Below are 19,661 nucleotides of genomic sequence, written 5' to 3'. Positions count from 1 at the left end.
CGGCAGGGGGAGCCCTGCCGGGTCTTGTTGGGGAAGGCGGAGCCTGTTGTAAAGGGCTGTTGAGCAAGCAGGCAGGTAGGCGAGGCTGGCAGAGCCTGGGCACTCCTGGAAGGCGGTGACTCAGGCCGGAAGGGCCCTTTCTGAGTCAGCCCTGCTAAAAGGTTGCCTTGTGGGGGTGGCACCTGGGCAGGTGGCTGGGGCAGGGCCTGGGGACCCCAAGAAGGTTCCAGGCCTCAGCACCTTAGCCCTTGCACCCCATGATCTGCCCTGAGAACCTCAGAGTCTGGGGACAGAACACATGAACTGAAGGAGGGAGGGCAGAGGGGGTGACTGCGTCTGCCCAATGAACTTGTACAAGTCCGCCCACCTGTTGGAACTCATGATGGGATAATTGACCCTAGAGAGGATGGAGCCAGGCCTGGGGGAGCAGGCTGTCTGCTTTCTGCCTAGAGCCCCACTTCTTCATTTCTGCCCCATTTCCTGTCTGTACCGGCGCCATGGGATGTGGCTAGCTAGAGGCCCAGGCCAGCGCCCACTCCTCTGCCTGAGTTAGGACCTATCAAAACAGAGCAACTGGACTTCCCTGGTGGTGCAGTGGTTAAGAATCTGCCTGCTAATGCAGGGGACACGGGTTCGAGCCCTGATCCGGGAAGATCCCACATGCTGCGGAGCAACTAAGCCCGTGCGCCACAACTACTGAGCCCGCATGCCACAACTACTGAAGCCCACACGCCTAGAGCCCGTGCTCCGCAACAAGAGAAGCCACCGCAATGAGAAGTCCGCGCACCGCAACGAAGAGTAGCCCCCGCTCGCCACAACTGGAGAAAGCCCGCGCGCAGCAACGAAGACCCAACGCAGCCAAAAATAAATAAATAAACAAATTTATTTAAAAAAAAAAACAGAGCAACTGACCAAGGCTTCTTCTCAAAGGGTCATTGCTGTAGCAAAGCTCTTAGAACAGCACCAGGCATGTAGTAAACACTCACTAAACGTTGACCATCGTGACGAGTTGCTGTTATAAGAGCAGTTGTTACTGAACAGCCTAGCGTGGGTCTGGTATGTTGTAGGTGCTTCACAAATGTTCAAAGTTGGGGTTATTGTTATTTTTATAATTTATTACAGGCATCACAGTGCCTGGAGCATAGTAGGTGCTGAACAAATGTTCAGTCTTCCTGGAAGGCCAAATGCAAGCATCCCGCATGTGGTGAAGAGGGACATGGAGACACTCTGCTTTGCTGGCTTGGGCAGGGAGAGTGAGGTGTACGGCAAGGGGTCAAGTTCTGGGTAGGAGAAGCCAGCAGCCCCACTCTGACCTCCTCCCTTCACCCCCGCCCCATTGATTCAGAGGACCTCCCTGAGGTTGTAGGGGGCAACCATCTGGCTTCCTTGGAAGAGGCTTGGCTCCAGGAACCCAAGAGGGAGGAGGCCCACTGGAACCTGCCTGCCCGGGGGGGGAGGAGGGCAGGGTGGTGGGGTGAACTCAGGGGGGTCCAGAGCTCCAGGGCCTCCTGGAAGAGGAGGCTAGGCTGTGCCCTTAAGAACAGGGAGTGCTGAGGCTAAGGCAGAGCATGTGGAGGGAAGAAGATGATGCAGAGCCTGAGCGAGGAGGCGATGGACCCTGGAGCAGACAGGGCTCTGGGGATCAGACTGAGGGACACTCCTGTGGAAGCTGGGTCTGAGTGGAAGCAGCCCCCAGGAGTACACTGGTGCTAGGCTGGAAGCACTTCTTCCCGCTGCCCACCTCCCAGGGTCAACCCCTTACAGTGCAGAACTGGGGTGGGGAATGGGGGGCTCTGAGCCCTGGACCAGAACTCGGCACCCAGTTGCCCCCAGTTTGAGTGGCCTCAGTTGCCCAACTACCCAGGAGTCACCCGAGGAGCCTTAGGAGTTGGCCAGGATGGGGTACCACTACCCCCCATACATACCTACTCAACACCCCACCCAGCTGATGCCAACCCAACAGGGCAGGTTGCAGTGCCAGGGAGGAAGGAGGCTGCCTGCTCTGCCGGCTGGAACAGCACAGCCTCCTGCTATGCTGTGTGTGGAGAACAGGGAGGGGCTCTCCGGGCCACCCTGGCCTGGAACCCAGCCCTCCAGAGCGGGGGTGGGGGGGTCCGATGCGTATCCCCCTCCCACCCTTTCACACCCCATGCCTTGCTGAGAAAGAGGGAAATACTCCCCAGAGCGAGTCACCGGGTCCTGGGCGGTGTGGTAGATGACTCCAGGGAGGAAGCATGCATTCAGCCACCAGCTGCCGCGGCGACACACACGTGTGCACACACACACATATTCAAGGGACTGCCACGTGCGGCCACGCACACAGGCACGTGCAGATTCACTCCCTGACAGCAGCCGACCTGTGCAAACCAGAACCCACACACACCCCCTCCCCAGAGACCTGAGACACACCCGTGTAGACATCCCAGGTCACTGGCTATGAGCCAGGCACCGTGCTGGGCACTGGGAATAGAGCACTGGGCAAGACAGAGTAACACCAGCTCCCTGGTAGGCTGCCTTCTAACAAACAGATACATTTAAAATCTAACTTTTGCACTGAAGTATTTGCAGAGGAAGTTGTGTGATGCTAGAGTTTCCTGGAAGCAAGGGTTACGGGGGAATAAGATATTGCCCCAGGGTTGATAAGTGTTGAAGCTGAGGTATGGACACACAGGGATCCGTTACATTAGCTTCTCTATTTTTGTATATGTTTGAAACTCTCCAAAATAAAAAGTTAAATACATACACACATATAATTGGCAATTGATAGTAAGTAAAATGAAGAAAAATAAGGCAGGGTAAAGGGACAGAAGACGAGAACTAAGAAGTTAAGGAAGGCTTCTCCAAGGAGGTGACATTTTAAGCAAAGACTCGAATTAACTGAGGTTCAAACCACACAGACATCTGGGCGGAAGAACATTCCAGACAGAGTGGACCAACAAAGGCAAAGGCCCTGAGGTGCAACAAGCTTGGCATATGTAAGAAATAGCAGTCCAGTAGGTCTGGAATTCTGTGACCTAAAGGAACAGAGTTCCAAAGTGAGATCAGAGGGCCTCGTGGGCTGAGGTAGGAGTTTGGAATCTGGCCTAAGAATGGCAGGGTGCCCTGGAGGTTGAAAGCACGGGACAGACATGATTTGATTTAGAATATGGTCTTAAAAGATCACTCTGGCTCCTGTTAGACCATCGGGGAACGGGAGAGAGCAGAAGAAAGCTTGGAGACTACTGCAGTAGTCCAGGCAGGCGTGGCGGTGGCTTGAGCCTCACGGTGAGATGGTGAGACAGGTCAGATGTGGGATCTCTTTTGAGGAGCTAACAAGGCTTTGCTCACAGGTGGCTGTGGAGCGAGAGAAAGAGAGGAGCTAAGCATGATTCCAAAGCAGGACCAGAGCTTCGAGGTCAGGAGTGTCGCCTTTTCCAGGCGGGGACATGGGGAAAATCATGTGCAGCCAGATGACTGCAGGCAAAGAGCGCCCCGGTGGGGACCTACACACGGGCACAGGCGCGCACACCGGCAGGCCCCCAGCGAACACACAGGAGGATGCACACACTCCGGGACAGCAGGCACAGGCACAGACGCAGCGCCCCACCTCTGCCTGCCCCACCCTGCCCCACGTGGAAGCCCCAGGACCAGAGCCCACACCCTCTCCCGCTCAGCCTCGGCACTCGCAGGATCCCCAGTCCTAGCGTTTCCCTCCCAACTCTCACTCCCGCCCCCGTATTGGCCCCTTGAGCAAGGAAGCTCCTGACTCACTTTCTTCCTGGACACCAGAATCCTGCCTCTGACCCCAGCTCCCTGCCCTTGGCCTCATCTGTCCAGCCGCCTCCACCGCAGCCAGATCCTGCTCCCACACCCCAGCCTGAGGCCCTACAGAAAATTAGCACTCGAATATTTGCGCGATGCTCTCTGTGGGCCAAGCCCTCTGCCCTTCCACCTGCTGCCTTGAAGGCACGCGGCCACCTCCACCCAATCCCCACCAGCTACCCGCACTGCCCCACTCCCCTCAATGCCCGGCACTCCTGCAGTCGCTCTACAGCAGGACAGTTGCCCCCACCCTGCCCAGCCTGCCAGCCTTGGAAGGGTGGCCTGGTGCAGTGGGAACAGCACAGCTCTGTGTCCGGGCAGAATCAGCCCTACCACTGAGCAGCTGCACGATCTCACACAGGTGACTCAATGCCCCTGAGTCTCCGTCTGCTGTAAAATATTGGCAATAGCTCTCACCTTCCAGTCCGTTGTGACCAGTGAGATAACTCATGGGAGGTACTTAGCCCAATGCCCAGCACAGAGTAGCACACGGTCGCGGTTGTGCACCCAGGCCCAGCCCTGACACCCACCCACCGTGTGGCCTTAGAGGGCTCATCCAATCAGTCTTCTCACTCATTTAGTGGGGTAACAATATTCTTGGCCCTGCCTCTCTCTAGGGCTGCTCAGAGGCTGGTAATCCCAGCTACTCCTTACTGGGCACTTGCTATGTGCTCATATAACCCTCCTAACAGCCATCTGGAACTTCTGTTATAAATGGAGAAATGGAAGCATGGAACAGTTAAGAAACATCCCTGGGCTTCCCTGGTGGCGCAGTGGTTGAGAATCTGCCTGCCAATGCAGGGGACACGGGTTCGAGCCCTGGTCTGGGAAGATCCCACATGCAGTGGAGCAACTGGGCCCGTGAGCCACAACTACTGAGCCTGCGCGTCTGGAGCCTGTGCTTCGCAACAAGAGAGGCCGTGATAGTGAGAGGCCCGCGCACCGCGATGAAGAGTGGCCCCCGCTTGCCACAACTAGAGAAAGCCCTCACACATAAACGAAGACCCAACACAGCCATAGAAAATAAATAAATAAAATAAAATAAAATAAATTTGTTTTAATGAACAGGTTTAAAAAAAAAAAAAAGAAACATCCCTAAAACAAGTAGGTGTAGAGAGGATTTGCACTCAGCCTCAGCCACTCGGGTCCTGCCTCTGAGGAGTGGAGGGAAAGGGGCTTTGCTGTCTGGGGGGCAGCAAGGGCTGTCTGCTGGAGCCTCATTCTACCCTCACCCAGAGCACTGCTTCCAAGATGGCAGCAAAGGGAATAAGGTCAGCCTGGAAGAGGCGCCAAGTGCCTCCAGGCTCCAGCCAGCCTCCAGCTCCTACCTCAGGCATCAGCCATTTGCCTCCCAACACGGGTGGCCCAGGCCTGGGTACCACTCACACCGGCTCGGCTACTCTACACCTCCCTCACTGGGCCCCACTTCCTGGTCTGTAACATGATGTTGATAATCTCTTTCATACAGGGTGGTTGTGCAATACTGGCCATCCAGTATCCACTACAGTGTCACTTGCACCGGGGGAGGTAGAAGCCCCAGAGGCTGGAGATCCAGGGGGAGTGGAGACTTGGACCCCTTCCCAGGTAGAACCAGACCTCAGGAGACACAGGGTTACACAGGGTAAGCAGCCTCCCAGAGCGCCTTGTGCTTGAGCGTGTGGTGGAGGCTGTGGAATGATTGTGCCAGCCCCTTGAGGTTCCCTGAGGCCCACAAGGTACAGGGGCAATTGAGGGAATCTGGAGTGCCCCAAACTGAGAAAGGGCCAGACCCACGGAGGCTTAAGGGTGGGGATCAAAGGAGCAGGTGGTGGGAAGGCAGGAGGTAGGGGAAAATGACCAAAGGGTCCGATGCTAACCTAGGACCATGGTGGGCACCACAGGCCCAGTGCCAGGGTCCAGGAGCCCTGCGAGAACCCACAACAATGTCTGCAGCCAAGGGGTAAAAAAGTAGCAGAACACCAAAAGGCAAAAGAAAGAAAAGACAAAATCAAAATGAAGAAAATTTAATTAAATATCTACAAGACATTGTCAAGTAATTAACGGAACCCAGCTCAAGTAGGTATATGTGAAAGACCTTTAATGTGGAATGCAGGCAAATTTTCATGAGTGATAGGATGAGGGAATTCAGCTTCTAAAATTCAAGGTGCCAGGGGCCTGCGTAGGGTCTTCAAATGTGCCATCCCCAAAACTTACATGCCTCCCTGGGGAAAGGAGGGGTCCCAAATTGATTTCAGATTATTTTCTATCAGGTGGGTTAATGAGAAAGCAAAAGAGAAATTCAGGTCAGTTACAGAAAAGTGAAGTGATGTTCCTCACACATGTTCATTTGTAATCGGAGACCCTGAGTCACTGCAGACGCCACTGTGCAATACCACCCTCAGCCTCTTCATCCCTGGGGGGCTGGCGGGACTCACCCGACCCTCAAAGTCCCTGCACATTTCAGCAGTTGGTTTGCCAGCCTCCCATTCTTTCACAACTCTGGAGCGAAGATCTGCTACCCCTTCGTCCTCCAGACCTATGTGAGTTAATCAAGGTGACTTTAGGGAATGAAGCCAGAGAGCTGGGTTCAAGTCCAGCCCCACTGTGTGATCCTGGGCAGTTCCCATCCTCCCTCTGGCCAAGCCTCAGTCTCTTTGTCTGTGAAATGGAATAATGATGCCTACCAGGGCTGCCATGCGGACCAAGGAGGCCACAGCTGTGTGAGACACTGCTTTTTAAACAGACTGGACTGCATTGGGGTTTGACTAACAAAACAAAACCAAAGGAAAAAAGCTTTGTTGAACCCGGGAGTGGGGTTTCACAATCAACCCTTCTGAGCTATGTCTGGGGGAGGTGAATTTTTATGTTTCCTCATGGTCTTTTTGCCAGGGCTCACCATCTCCTCTTGCCCCAAACAGCGGAAGGAGGTACCAGAGCCGCAGTGGTGGGGAAGCAGTTTGGGGTGGGTTGGGGGTGGGTGAGGGAGCCAAGCTGGCTTGGCTCCTGGAGGCCTGAGTCAGCGGGAAGGCAGGCAGGGCGGGCCCAGTCCTCGCAGGCTTGGGGAGGAGATGGTGCAGGAATGTTCCTCCCGCCCAGGCCTGGGCCCTGCCCACCACATTCTGGCTCCTGCACTCTGATGCTGCAGCCTCAGCTCTGGCTCCGAAGATGGGAGATGTCTGGAGCTTTGTTGAGTAGGTTCAGCCAGGGGCCTTCAGAGGCAGCCTGGCCCTGGGGACTGACCCAGGGGTGGGCAAGGCCAGGCCAGAGCCTGATGGGAACTGGGCTCTGACCCCAGAGCATACCCCCGCCCCACTGGGTGATGCAGCCAAATGCCACTGCTCACTAGACCTCAAGTTTCCCGTCTGTGCAATGAGGAATTGAACTTGGTGATGTCAGATGATGGATGATCGGGGCTGGCTCCCCCAGGAGGCGGTGCAGGTGGAGTCCAAGAGCATCTACATTTGTGACACATCTGTATGTGCATGTGTGACTTCATGGCCGTGTGTGTCTGAGTGTGTGTGTCACTATGCGAGTGTATGACCGTGCACAGTACCATGGTATGGCTGTGAGTGACGACGTGGCTGAGACTGACAACATGCATGTGGGCGTGGACGAGTGTGGACGTGGCTGTGAATGTGTGACAGTCTGTGGCACTGTGGCTGGGAGTGCAGTTGTGCAAGCACATGACCATGCATATGTGTGTGTGAGTGTGGAGCCAGGCGTGACCTGTGTGCCGCGCGCAGGTTGTATGGCTCTGTCTGCTTTGGGTTGGGCAACTGCGTCTGTGACCAGGCATGGCTCTGTTACAGCCGTGGCACAGCTGTGGCATGGTGGTTCATGGCACTCCTGTGTCCAGGAAGCAATAGGATGCAGAATCTGAGGGCCACCTCCAGCCCCAACCCCTATATGTGGCCACAAAGCAGACTCCTTTCCTGGGCTGGGCCAAGACTGGGGATCAGAGGTCCCCCACCCCTCAGCTCCAGGTCCTGGTAGTTGCCCAGGGCAGAAAGAGAAGCCTTGTTTTCCACCCACCTCAGGGAGGAAACTGGAGGCAGCTGGTCTCAGCTCAGTCTGGAACATCTGCCTGGCATGAGACTGAGGCCAGCCCGCAGGCCCAGCCACCACCAGGATACCCGCACACACACACTGGTCCCCAGTCCCCTGCTGAAAGAGGCTCCGGCCAGCCCAGACAAATCTCAAATTCCCCCAACACTCAAACCCACACAGAGATAAAAGAAACCAGAGAGAAGGGTTGTGACATCCTCATTTCCCCTCACATGTATGTCTGTCCCTGCCTAGAGCCCTCAGGATGCCTGGAGGAGGCCTGGCCCGTTCCAAGACTTCACGTTCTGATGCTTTTCCTAGGTGCAAGCCCCTCCTGAGAAAAGCGTCAGACCAACCCCTCACCCGGAGGATGGAAGGCATGGGAGGTGGCCCCGCGCTCAAGAAAGAGACACAAGAGGGCAATACTATTCCCAGGGCAAGAAGCATGAACAGGGGACTTTCCAGGCACTGTGTGTTGAGAAGAGCATTCCCACCGCCCCCAGCGCTGACTGGGCCTGGGAAGGAGACCCCCACCGCCCAGCCCATGGTCAGAGCGCTCACTGCAGAAGGCCGCCTGGAAGTTGGAGCGGGGAAGAGGTTAAGGGTGGGAAGGTCCTCGGATGGGTTGGAAAATGAAGGAAGGAGGGCAGGGAGGAGAGAAGGGAAAATTCCACAGAAAGTCCCAAATCTGACCTAATTTTGACCCAGGGCCAGGGGCCCATTCCAAAAGATCCTCTGAGGACGCTCTGCCCTGAACAGGGAGCCTCTGCTGCCCCTTCCCCATTGCACCTGCCACCCCTTACTCCATCTCACTGCCATGAGCTCCCCCGCCCCCAGCCCAGCTAAAGCCTCCCCTGATGTCCAGACCCCAGCAGCCCTCCCTCCACCAAGTCCCCATTGCCCCAAGAGAACCGCGGCCCCCCAGCCCCCCTCTTTCCCGTGTGCAAACAGATTCCTGTTCATCCTGCCTGGGACACCCCCAAGGGCATAGCTCGGGGGTCCACCTCAGTTTCCAACTGGGCAGCCACTGCAGGGCTGGGCAGCCTGGACTGGACAGCTTGGGGAAGGACACAGGTTCTGAGACCCCCCCCCTCCCCTGGACTGGGGCTTTCCTGGGGGCAAGGCTGGGATATCCCTCCCGGGGAGAGGAACCCCCTATCGATTAGACTGTCCCTTCCTCACATGACCTTCAGTCCTAGATCACAGAGCAGCAAAGCCAAACCCCTGGCAGGACTCCACCCATTTGAGAGATGAGGAGAGTGAGGTCTGGGAAGGGTATGCATCCAGCTGGGGTCCAGGGTCACCCAGAGGTCCCCAGCTAGCCCCTGCCTCCAGCACCGTCCTCCCCCCAACTTCTGAGGTTCTGGGGTAAATGTTGTGCCCATCACGACCTCAGAATCTGGTCCAATCGCTCCCAGGGACAATTAGGGCTGTATCCTTTCCCCTACCCTCATCCCCCATGGGATCCAAATAAGGAGTCATATTTTTGTTATCTTAACTGTAAAAGGTTTATCAAGAAAACAAGAAAGAAAGAAGATTGAAGCAGCAGCAGCCAGGAACAGCCACGACCTCCTGGGGGGGCCAGCAGTGGCACCTGTCAGTTCCCCCAACCCACTGCTGGACCACGCCCTGGCCTGGGGGTGTGGGGGGAGCCCCCTCGAGGATGTAAACATGGGTGGGAGACAGCACAATCCCACCAGAACCTGGGCTGGCATCACAGTGAGGCTGGCTGTGGGCAGGTGGGCCCAGGATCCCTGGGGTGGTGGGTAAGCTGGCCCCTGGGAGCCTGAGGCCCAAGCCTACTTGGAGTGTGGGAGCTATTGCTGGTGAACTCAAATACCCAGTAACTTTTGGGTGTCCCCTCCAGGAAGGTGCCACCAGGGTCCTGGGATCTGAGGCTTGTCTTAGCACCTTGAGCCCAGGGCAAAGATGCTGCATGGTCCCCTAGCCAAGGGGTGAGGGGGCTCAGCTGGTGAAGGGGAGTCAGGAGGGAGTTGGCCTGCAGCCCCTCCTGCAGGGGGGGTGGGGTGGAGGTGGGGCGGGGACAGGGGCATGGGAGCAAGGCAGATCCCTCCCCTCTGTCACACAAGGGGACACCACCGAGGGGGGCACCAAACTTGCTTGGGAAAGGTAAAGGAGAGAAGACGGGATCTTTTCATGCCTCCACAGCCTTGCCCATGCTGTTCTTCTCCTCTGAATGCCCTCCCAATCTACTGTCCCCACTTACTGTCTGGTAGGTCCTTGTCATTCTTCAAGACACTACTTGAATGTCACCTACTCCACGGAGTCATCCCTGACTGGCAGAACGAGTGGTCCCTTCTGCGAGCTATTTACCATCAATCTTTCTGTATTGTCCCTGCCTGTTTCTGGGTCTGACCCCCACCTCAACTGGGGACTCCCCAAGAGCAGGCGTGTCGCAGCCCTGGATGCCCAGTGTCTGACCCGGGGCCGCAGCAGGCCTGCGCGTCTGCTGAATGAACAAAGGGATGGTGGCCAGGTGAGCGAGCGCTATAGGCTCTAGGGGAGGCTAAGACCCTGGCCTGACCTCAAGTGACTGACCAGCAGCCCAGGCCTTGGCCTGGAGGGCTCCTGGCCCCATTCTCACCCCTGCTGTGCCCCTATCTCTAAGGGGTGGGGGACTTCCCCAGGGGTATCCATGACTCCTCCAAAGCCCACCCCTGACCAGCCAGGCACTGCTGGTGTGGGAAGGTCTGGAGGGCAGCATGCACCGCAGCCACCAGGCCCCAGGGGCGGGGAGAGGACCAGGGACACGTGGTCAGAGGCTGTCATACATGTGCAGCGTCTTCTCCAGCTGCTGGCCTACCCGCTGGTAGAAGAGGATCTGCTGGCGCAGGTAGTTCTGCATCATGTGCTTGAAGTCGAGCTCGCGGCGCTGGTGGAAGTGGTTCATCTCAGCCTGCAGGGCGAAGCCCACCACGCGGCAGCGCCTGCGAATGCCATCTGCCTCGTCCTGCGCCATGCGGCCCTCGTCACTCATGCGCTGGCTCTCCTTCACCTTGGCAAAGGCACCTGGCACGGGCAGAGCAGAGGACAAGGACAAGTTAGGGCTCCGGTCTCCCTAGTTCGCTCCCTAACCCCATGGTGAGACCCCTCGAGGGCAGACAATACCCTCATCAGCTCAATCAGGCCTCGCTCTTGGACTCCATGGAGTCCAGACCCATGGTCCAGCCACCTGGGTGTCTCCACCAGGATGTCCCCCAAACCCTCACCTTCAGCACATCCTAAACCAGATGCACCATCTTCCCTCCAAACCTGTGGCGACGCCAGCAGCCCACACCTGACCAGTCACAGCCCTGCCCTGCCAGCTGATTGATTTCTAGGACCAGGCCGTCCCCACCCACCACAGGCCTCGTCACCCCTCACGCTGGCTCCCCATTCACCTCCAACATCACCTCCTCCAGGAAGCCTTCCCTGCAGCCCCAGTACATCAGGTGCCTCTCAATGCTCTCAGGTGCCCTGGGCTTCCCTCTGCCACAGCTCTTACCACCCTGTGGTTTCTCTGACCGCTTCCTTCTGGGCTGTGAGCTCAATGTCTCTAGCATCCAGAACAAAGCCTAGCCCACAGCAGATCCTGATATGTGTCTGCCAAGCTGATTCAACCTCACTGGACTGCTACCATAGGCCCCTCATGGGTCTCCCCACCTCAGCCTCAGCCTCTGAGAGGTTCTCCATAGCACCTGAAGAGCAGCCAAGCTGGACACCCATAGCTCCAAGCCTCCCCTGGCTTTCTTCTGCCTGCAGAGCTAGGTCCCCCATTCTCCTGGCCTGTGAGGCCCTCTGGGAGTTGACCCCTGCACCCATTCCACGCTGACCCCACGTTCATCAAATTCAGCTTTCTTTCCTACCTTCCAGTCTCTGCCCCCTGGATCCCTATGCATAATTCAAGGCTCTGATGGGGTGCCGCTTCTACACGAGCATCCCCTAGACAGACCGCCTCCCCATCTCAGCTCACCAGGGCTCTCCCCACCCCCGTCACCCAGCCGATTCTAAAACAGAGCCTCAAAAGCCACCTGGAGTTTTCCTTTGTGTGTGTCTCCCCACATATAGGCCCTGCTCCCTCCTCACCCCAGCCCCCAGGGGACTAGAGGAAGCCATTATAATAACCAGGTGACAGACAGTGGGGGGCGGGGTCAGCGGATGAACCTGGGGAAGGGACCCAATTTGGAAGAAAGTGAATGAATCAACAAGCACTTGGTGAAAGAATTTCAGTTCTGAATTAACAGCACTTGACTGATTCCGTGCTGAAGCCGCTGGGGGCAGTTGCTGAGGCGGTGAGGCAGTCTGCCTGCGCCTGGCAGGTACTCCTTGTAGGGCTGTAGGGAATCCACTGTGTGAAGAAGATTAAGGAGGTGGGAGGGGTCGGCACGGAGGACAGCGCACTCCCCGAGCGCTTCCAAAGCATCCACCGCACACAAGTAACACGCTCGTTTTTCATGTTTCCCACCTCTCCCTTAAGGAGGTCTCTCGTGGACCTTTGAAACGTATTCCTTTTACTCTCAAGTTGTTCAAATGCATTCAGGATGCATTTATGGAGCATCTACTACATGCTGGAAATAACTTTGAATGCCTTTAGAAGGAGCAGTACCTATATTAGATAGCAAGTGTGTGGCTAATTGGCAAATAGTAGCATTTCAGGCGGACAGACTCAAATTTGGAGCATTTCCAGGGCTGCTCACACAGCACCCAAAAGAACTCTGCAGTCCCCAGCTCCCAGGCCACTCAGTCCTTTTGCCAGCTTCCTTGAACCACTTCTCTCGCCTCCTGTTCCATTCTGACTGCCCAGGTCTGGGCAGCAGGAGAGGGATCACCCCAAGGCCCAAGATCAGGACCCCATGAGAGGCTTTGGAGCTGGAGGGGCCCTAGAGACTAGCTGTCCAACACCCACCACCACCCCCTCACTCTCCACCCCCATACTGTGCAGAGGAAACTCAGGGCCTGGCAGGATGGCACTTGCCGAGGGGCTCGAAGCCTCTTTCCTGCTCCAAAAGTGGGGGATGCCTGGCCCAGAGGTATCCCTGCACAGCTGGGGGTAGACACCACTTCTACTGCAAGGAGCCCAGGCCAGGTCCCCCAGGCATATGTGTGGGGCATCCAGACAATGGACTCAGGAACTTGAGAAGGTCCCAAGGGGTAAAAAGAACCATAAGAAGCAAAGTAGAAAAGAGTAGGACAAAGAAACTAGAGTCAGGCTTCAGCAAAGGGCACCTACTAGCCTGGATTCCACCTTCCTGAGAAAGTCTGGGTGCGTTGGGGATGGACTTGCATTTAAGAAAGCTTTTCTTGCCCATGGCCTTAGAGGAAGGAAACTGAGGCCCAGATAATAGGAATGAATCTATTGCAATTGCTAGTTACCCGCAGACAGGCAGGGAGACAGAGATGGGGGGCAAAGGCTGTGGGGGAAGGGGGAGGCCCCACCCTGCTCTTTGTCACCCCTCCACCCTGTGACTCCGATGTGGGACTGGGATCAGCTAACACTAATGCACCCCAGAGACAGACTGGGACTCAGGGCTCAGGCCTGTCCCCCGTCACCCCACACATTCCACCTAGGACTCAATCTGAGAGCTGAGGACCCAGGGGCACCTCCTCACCTGGCAGTTGTCCTGTAGGCTGGGTCCCAGGGGCAGGGAAAGGAGGGTTGGAGCTTCAGAGCCCCCGGGTCCCAGGCATATCCCCTAAAATGCCACCTTGATCTATCTTGTCCCTACCTCTTGGAGGTAGTTACCGCCCACCCTAGGTTGAGGGCAGGAGGTCTGAGTCCTAGTCCCACTGTGTCACCTCCAACAAGGGCTACAGGTCTCCCCACTGTCAAATGGGGCAGGTTGGACTAGATGTGATGCTGCTGACAATCGCTCACAGCGGAATAGCGCTTTAGAGTTTCCACACCAGTAAAATGGGATGATAATAGTACCCACTCTATAGTTATAGCTGAGTTTAATTGAACTAATATGTTTAAAGTACTTAGGATGGCACCTGACAGAGTAAGAGTTCCAGATGCTACTCGCAACTATGTGCAAACTGCTTTTCAGTCCCAGCCAAGACCCAGCTGGTGGTGGCTCCTGGTGATACAATTCTGTGTTCATGGGAGCCTAGGAGGGGAGGTAGAGGGAGAGCTAGATGATGGCCCAGAGCATAGAGGCTGGACCCACCTATTCCCCCAGGCAAGAACTTGGTCCTGCAAGGTCCACTTTGCCTTGGCCAACCTGTGAGCTCCATGGCCCCTCCACACATGCTCTGTGGTCCAGGGCCTGCCTCCAGCCTGCCGAGGATGCCAGCTCAGTTGGTGCTAGAACACCCAACCCCCTCCCTGCTCCCTCCTCTTCTGGCTTGTCTACCCCAGGCACCCATCCCTTAGGGAGCTCCCTCCCCTATCTGTCTGGCACAGTAGAAACAGCCTGGCTGTGGAGTCAGAGACACCTGGGCTCCAATTCCTGCTCTGATTATCATTCCTCCTCACTGCCCCTCATCTGAAAATGGAGGGAACCACACCAGCCTCCGTGGCTTGTGATGAGTCTTAGGACCGAGCCCTGCCCTGGCTGGCTCTCAGGCAGGGGCCCTGCACAGTCACTGTTGCCCCTTGTTGTCCCAGGGTAACTATTACTAAGGCTCTCTTTCACCCTCAAGGTTGCCCTGGTTTGGATGGTAAATTACATGGTTGCCTTTCTCTTAGGAGACCCCTAAACTGAGCTCCAGGGGCTGGGCCAGTGGGCAGACAGGCTGCACCTCAGTGCCAACCAGGTTCCATGGCTCATTTTCCTAAGTTTTCTTAGGCAAGGAAACTCTTTCAGGGTCACCTCAGAGGCAACACTTGTCCAAATCCTGGTCTCCTGACCCCTCCTAGGCCTCCCATCTCCTTCCTTCCAAGGCCTCTCACACATGCTCGCCATCTTTCAGATGTATGAACAGGCTGGACAGAATCCTGGGGACCCAGGGCCCAATTTTCCTGCTCCTTCCTCTGTGAAAGGGCTCCATCCACAGGGCCAACATGGGATCCCCCCTCCCCCCATCAGGCTGTGGTTCCCCCAATTCTGTCTCAGCCAGATTCCAAGCCCCCCTCCCTAACTTGCCCCACCACGGGCCTAGGAGTGGCAGTGCAGAGCCCAGAAGGAGGAAGAGTAAGCCCAAAAGAACTTGGCTTAATGGGGAGGGGTCCTCCGGGTCCGGGAAGGTGGGGCAGCCTCTGCCTGAGGTTGAACACATCACCCCAGGCCCCTCACCTTAGAAACACCTCCAGTGGAAACTCAGAAGTGGCCTCTCTCAGCTCTGTCTCCCTGCTCCAGGGTCAGAAAGGCCAGTCTGGCTTTACTCCCTCCTGCTTCAGTGGGAGCCTGGGAGCCCTGAGTATGGGGTTGCCTTCCTGCCCCCCGCTCTGCCCTGGGTGAGGGTCCCCAGACACTGCATGGGGGCAGCTGTTTAATAGCTATGCCCCTGCTTCCCCCACATCCTGCTGCCCACACAGGAACATGCCATCCAAGGAGCTGGTTGAACCAGCTTTCCCAGGCCGTAGCACAGCAGTGAGTGTGGCTCCACTTCCGCACAGGGTGACACCTGCCCCAGTGGGCCCCAGCCACCACCCCTGCCCAATCCCTGCCCAGAGCTCAGAGCCGGATCTAAGGCATCATTCTGTCCTCGACCAGACCCTCCTCAGGAGTCTCTCCCTTACCCACCCCTTTGAAGGCCTAAGAGCTCACTGTGTCCACCCTCCCTTGTCTTACAGATCAGGAAACTAACTCTCAGAGAGGGGAAAGCACCTCCCAGGGACACATAGCAAACTGGGGGCAGAGCCAAGACCAGAACTCAGGCCTCATGTCTCCTGAAGCTGAAAAAAGGGAAGGAGGAAGAGAGGAATGTGGAGAAGAGAAAAAAAGGGCAGAGAGGAGAAGGAGGAAGAGAAAGTGAGGGGAGAAAGGAGGCTGGGAGCTGGAGAAGTTCTAGAAGTTAACCTCCTGGTAAAGGAGAACAAGGCGGGTTTATTCCAGACTCTCCTGGGGACCAGGTAGTGTGGTGGTGTTTGCTGTCCCCCAGGCTCAGTCCAGAGGCCTGCCTCCTGGCCTCACCCACAGGAAAACTCCCCACCAAGCCAGGCCTGACCTCAGGGCCTAGGGGCCTGGCAGCCAGCCCCACGCCCTGCAGACGTTCTTCCTTAGTTACCAAGCAGCCCTGGGGAGGACCACACCTCTCTCCTGCCCTGCCTGTAGTCCCCAAGACTCAGCCACCTGCCGGGTCAGCTCCTGACTCACTGCTCAGGCAAGAAGAGAAGGCAGGCTGGGGAAGGGGGAATTGGATGGACCGTGTGGGTAGTGCCCTGGACCCCCGCTTCCTCCCCCAGCCCAGCCCGGGTGCCCCTAGGTGACCCGGCTATGAGTCACTTCCCTGGAAGTTCCTTGACAGCCCCACAGTAACAAGGACCCATCCTGTCCCTCCCGTACGGAGGGGGCCGTGAGAACTGACCACATGGCTGGGCTTGGGAGGTGGCCAAGATGGATGTGTCCTTGGGGAGGTGCAGGAGGATGGGACAGTCCCAGCTGGGCCATGGACCCCTTGTGCAACCACCATTCTGTGGACACAGCTTCTTCATCTGCAAAATAGGGACAGCCACCCTCCCGAACACAGATAGGGAGGGAGCTCACAGATAGGATATGCAGCAACACAGATAGGGAGGGAGCTCACAGATAGGATATGCAGCGGTGAGAACAGGCTCTGCAGCTGCAAAGGCAGGGAGGCAAGCTTGTGACAAGTGGGAAGACAGGCTACACTCTGCGCTCTTGTTATCTGGGTCTGTGTCCGTGTCCCCCATGAGCCTGCGGGCTCCTCAAGGGCAAGTCCTGGGCCCCAGTCAGCTCCGTGTTCCCAGACCCCAGTCTGATATCTTGCAGGGCTCAATGCATGATGGGTAAATGAGTAAATGAGACAGAAACAGAGAAAACGAATGAATGAATGAACGAAGGAACAGACAACAAGAAGGTAAGCAGTGAACTCCATGAGGACAGGGATCAGACCTGCCCATAATAATATCCCTGCACCTAGAATAGGTGGCAGGTGCTCGACGCACTTGTTGAACATATGAATGAGACAGAGACAGAAAGACTAGCTGTGCCGTTCTGCTCGGTCTAGGCCATCCTCATACCCCCAGTGCCCAGCAGAGTGCAGATGCTGTAAGGGTCTCCAGCCCACACTGGCTCTTACCTTTCTGCAGGTGGATGATGTCGGGGAAGTTGGAGAGCAGGCCCTGGTAGAGAGACAGCGTGTCGAGCATCTGGAAGAGGTCGTTCTTGGGCTGCTCGGCGAACATCTCACCCACGGCTTCATAGGTACGGCCCGTGTGAGAAATGGCGCTGTTGAGGGCTTCGGAGCTGAAGGGGGGGTCCATCTGGAAGGCATGACTGATGGCCTGGAAGGCATTGCCCAGCTTCTGGAATTCCTTGCGGAAGCCCCCCACATGCTTGCGCACCAGCTCCGATGCTACGGTGCTGAGCTGCAGGACGCTGTCGTCCATCTTCTTGCTGAAGGCTTTGAAGGTGTCCACACGGTCCTCCACATCCTGCAGGTCCTGGTGCTCCGTGGGGATCTGGAAGGTGAGCAGGAAGCTGGCGCCCACCATCTCGTCCTTCTCGGCCCGGCGTTTTCCCATCTTCCACTGCTTGTCATCCAGGCAGCTAAGGAAATGCTGGAAGCCCTCGTACTGGGACAGCACGGGGTGGCTAGTCATGTGGTCCATCCAGAGGATGAGCCGCCGCTTCCGCTTCTCAATGAAGTCCTCCTCGAAGCGGCCTGTGGCCTGCTTCTCTGGCAGGTGGGGCACCGAGATGACAGTGAACTTGTGCAGCAGGCGGTTGTAGAGCCAGTCGAAGTGTTTGTAGCGCCTGTAGACAGGTGAGCCAGCGTGTGTGGGTGTGAGCTTGTAGGAGATGTAGCTTTTGATGCCCTTGAATTTGGTCTGTTTGGTGGGGTCCTCCACGGAGCAGGCAAATGGGTGGGGGTTGGCCTTCCACTGGGGGCCGCGAGGGCCCATTTCAATGGAGTATGTCTCAGCGATCTTGGCCATCATGGGCACATCACCCAGGATGAAGGCCTCCACGCCAGAGCGCACGAAGCACGAGAAGCGGTTGAGGTTGCGCCCCACCACGCTGCCTCGCTTGGCAGATGCCAGGCTGTCCTGCCGCTCCAGGGGTGGCTTGGGCCGGAAGGCCATGTGTTGGCTGGGGTAGGCACCAGGGTAGGAGAAGTTGAGTGGGGGGTGCCCGTTGGCGCCCAGCCCACCAGCCCGTGGCTCCTCCACCACTGTGCATCCATCATCCCAGTCATCCCAGTCATCATCATCGTCCTCCTCGAAACTACCCTGGTTTGAGAGGAAGCCACTGCCCCCACCACTCCAGGAAGGGTCTGCCACGCTGGAGCTGTTGTATAAGCTCACCTGAGTGCCCAGAGAGCCTGCAGGACTGCTGGAGTAGTCGGCATGGTTGGAGCTGGTGCCAGAACGGATGATCTCCACGTAAGAGGCGGGGAAGAGCCCTGTCTCACCGCGGCTGTTCTGGCCCTGCAGCCATCCATCCAGCGAGGTCTCGCTGAAAACGACCAGGTCCTCATCCTGCTGGATGCTGATTTCCTCCTTGTTCTCGCTGCGGAAGTCATAGAGGGCTCGGCCTTTTAGTGCCATGTCTGGGCCAGTGGTAGAGAAAGATGAGGACAGAGTCCTGCCCAGAACTGGGGACACTTGCTAGGGTGTCCAAGAATGCACTAGCAACTCAAGGTCTGCCACAGCCCTCAGTCTCTCAGCCCCTACGGCAGGGTCTCAGCACCCACAGATGGTGTCCAGCCTCCCTCTCTTCAAAGCAATGTCCACGGCCCAGAAACAGGTCTCCCTGCACACGTCTGTGGGCAGGGAGAGCTCATGTCCATGGTCTTCCTCCCTTCCTTCCTCAGCCCCTAAAAGGGAGAGTCTCTCCTCCTCCCACTCCCAGAAGCAAAGTCAAGTGACTCGGAGAAGTCAGCTCTGAGAGGGCAAGAATTCGACACTCTCCACTGGAACGATGTTCTAAAATAGAAGAGAATCACTCAGAAACCACCGTCCCAGAAACCCCGGCAGCTCTGGCTCCCAGCTCCTTCTGGCTCCACAGGCCTTGGGAGGCTCTCACATTCCTCTGTAGATCTGCTCCTTCCTCCTTCCTCCTCCTCTTCCTGGGCCACTGGGTTTTCAAAAATCCAGAAAATCCAAGAGGGGCAAGGAGAAAAGCAGCAGCCTCCTGAATCGAATCCAAGGGTGGATGTGTCCGGCTTCACAACGAGCCAGGCCGGGAAAACAAGGACTGAGGCTTACACAACAGGCCGCCAACGCTTCGACCCCGGCGGCCCGGCCCGGCCCCCAGCCCCCAGCCGGCTGGGGCGCCCTCTCCCCGCCCCCAAGTGACCGGCCCCCGCCCCGGGGGAAAGGAGGGGACGCGACGAGGCGCTCGGGCGACTTCTGGCCACTAGCTGAGTGGCCTCTTTTGTTTGCCTAATTCCTCAGTAGTTTCTGAGCCTGAAGCTGACCCAGATCTGAGTCCAAGGACCCCCGGCCAAAGGTAACCCCGCGGTAACCAGTCCCGCACGCGGGACGTGGACCCCCACCCTTCGCGTGCACGCACACACTCAACAGGAGTTTGGAGAGTGAGCTCTGGAGAGCAGATGGCGCGCCCAGCCGACTGTCCGTCCTCCGCTCTGCCCCGCCGGGTCCCGCCGGTGGGCGGCGGGCTGCGCCCCCAGCCCGCCTTCCTCTCCAGCGTTCGCAGCCCCTCTGCGCCGCCAGTGAGAAGCCAGCTCCAAAACAACAACAAAAAAGG

The 19,661-nt window shown here is 57.2% G+C and overlaps 1 protein-coding gene across 1 annotated transcript; it reads right to left on the bottom strand.

Annotated features, from left to right (window-relative positions):
- Positions 1-5,788: 5,788 nt before the first annotated feature.
- Positions 5,789-19,661, bottom strand: SNX33 (sorting nexin 33). Its single transcript, XM_082386988.1, has 2 exons — positions 17,029-19,661; positions 5,789-10,854 (listed from the first exon to the last, which is right to left on the bottom strand). Exons 1-2 carry the CDS (start codon positions 18,497-18,499, stop codon positions 10,601-10,603), a joined length of 1,725 nt encoding a protein of 574 aa, XP_082243114.1. The 5' UTR covers positions 18,500-19,661; the 3' UTR covers positions 5,789-10,600.

The sequence above is a fragment of the Balaenoptera borealis genome (genome assembly GCF_965194805.1).
Source record: "Balaenoptera borealis genome assembly, chromosome: 3".
NCBI classification, from domain to species: Eukaryota; Metazoa; Chordata; class Mammalia; order Artiodactyla; family Balaenopteridae; genus Balaenoptera; species Balaenoptera borealis.
This window is presented reverse-complemented; position numbering and strand designations above follow the sequence as displayed.

What these genes read in the sequence shown, in the direction of transcription:
- SNX33 (XM_082386988.1), bottom strand. Translation starts at nt 18,499, where the DNA reads ATGGCACTAAAAGGCCGAGCCCTCTATGACTTCCGCAGCGAGAACAAG. An exon ending in CATCATCCACCTGCAGAAAG is followed by an intron (nt 10,855 to 17,028) that starts GTAAGAGCCAGT and finishes TGCCCGTGCCAG; the next exon opens with GTGCCTTTGCCAAGGTGAAG.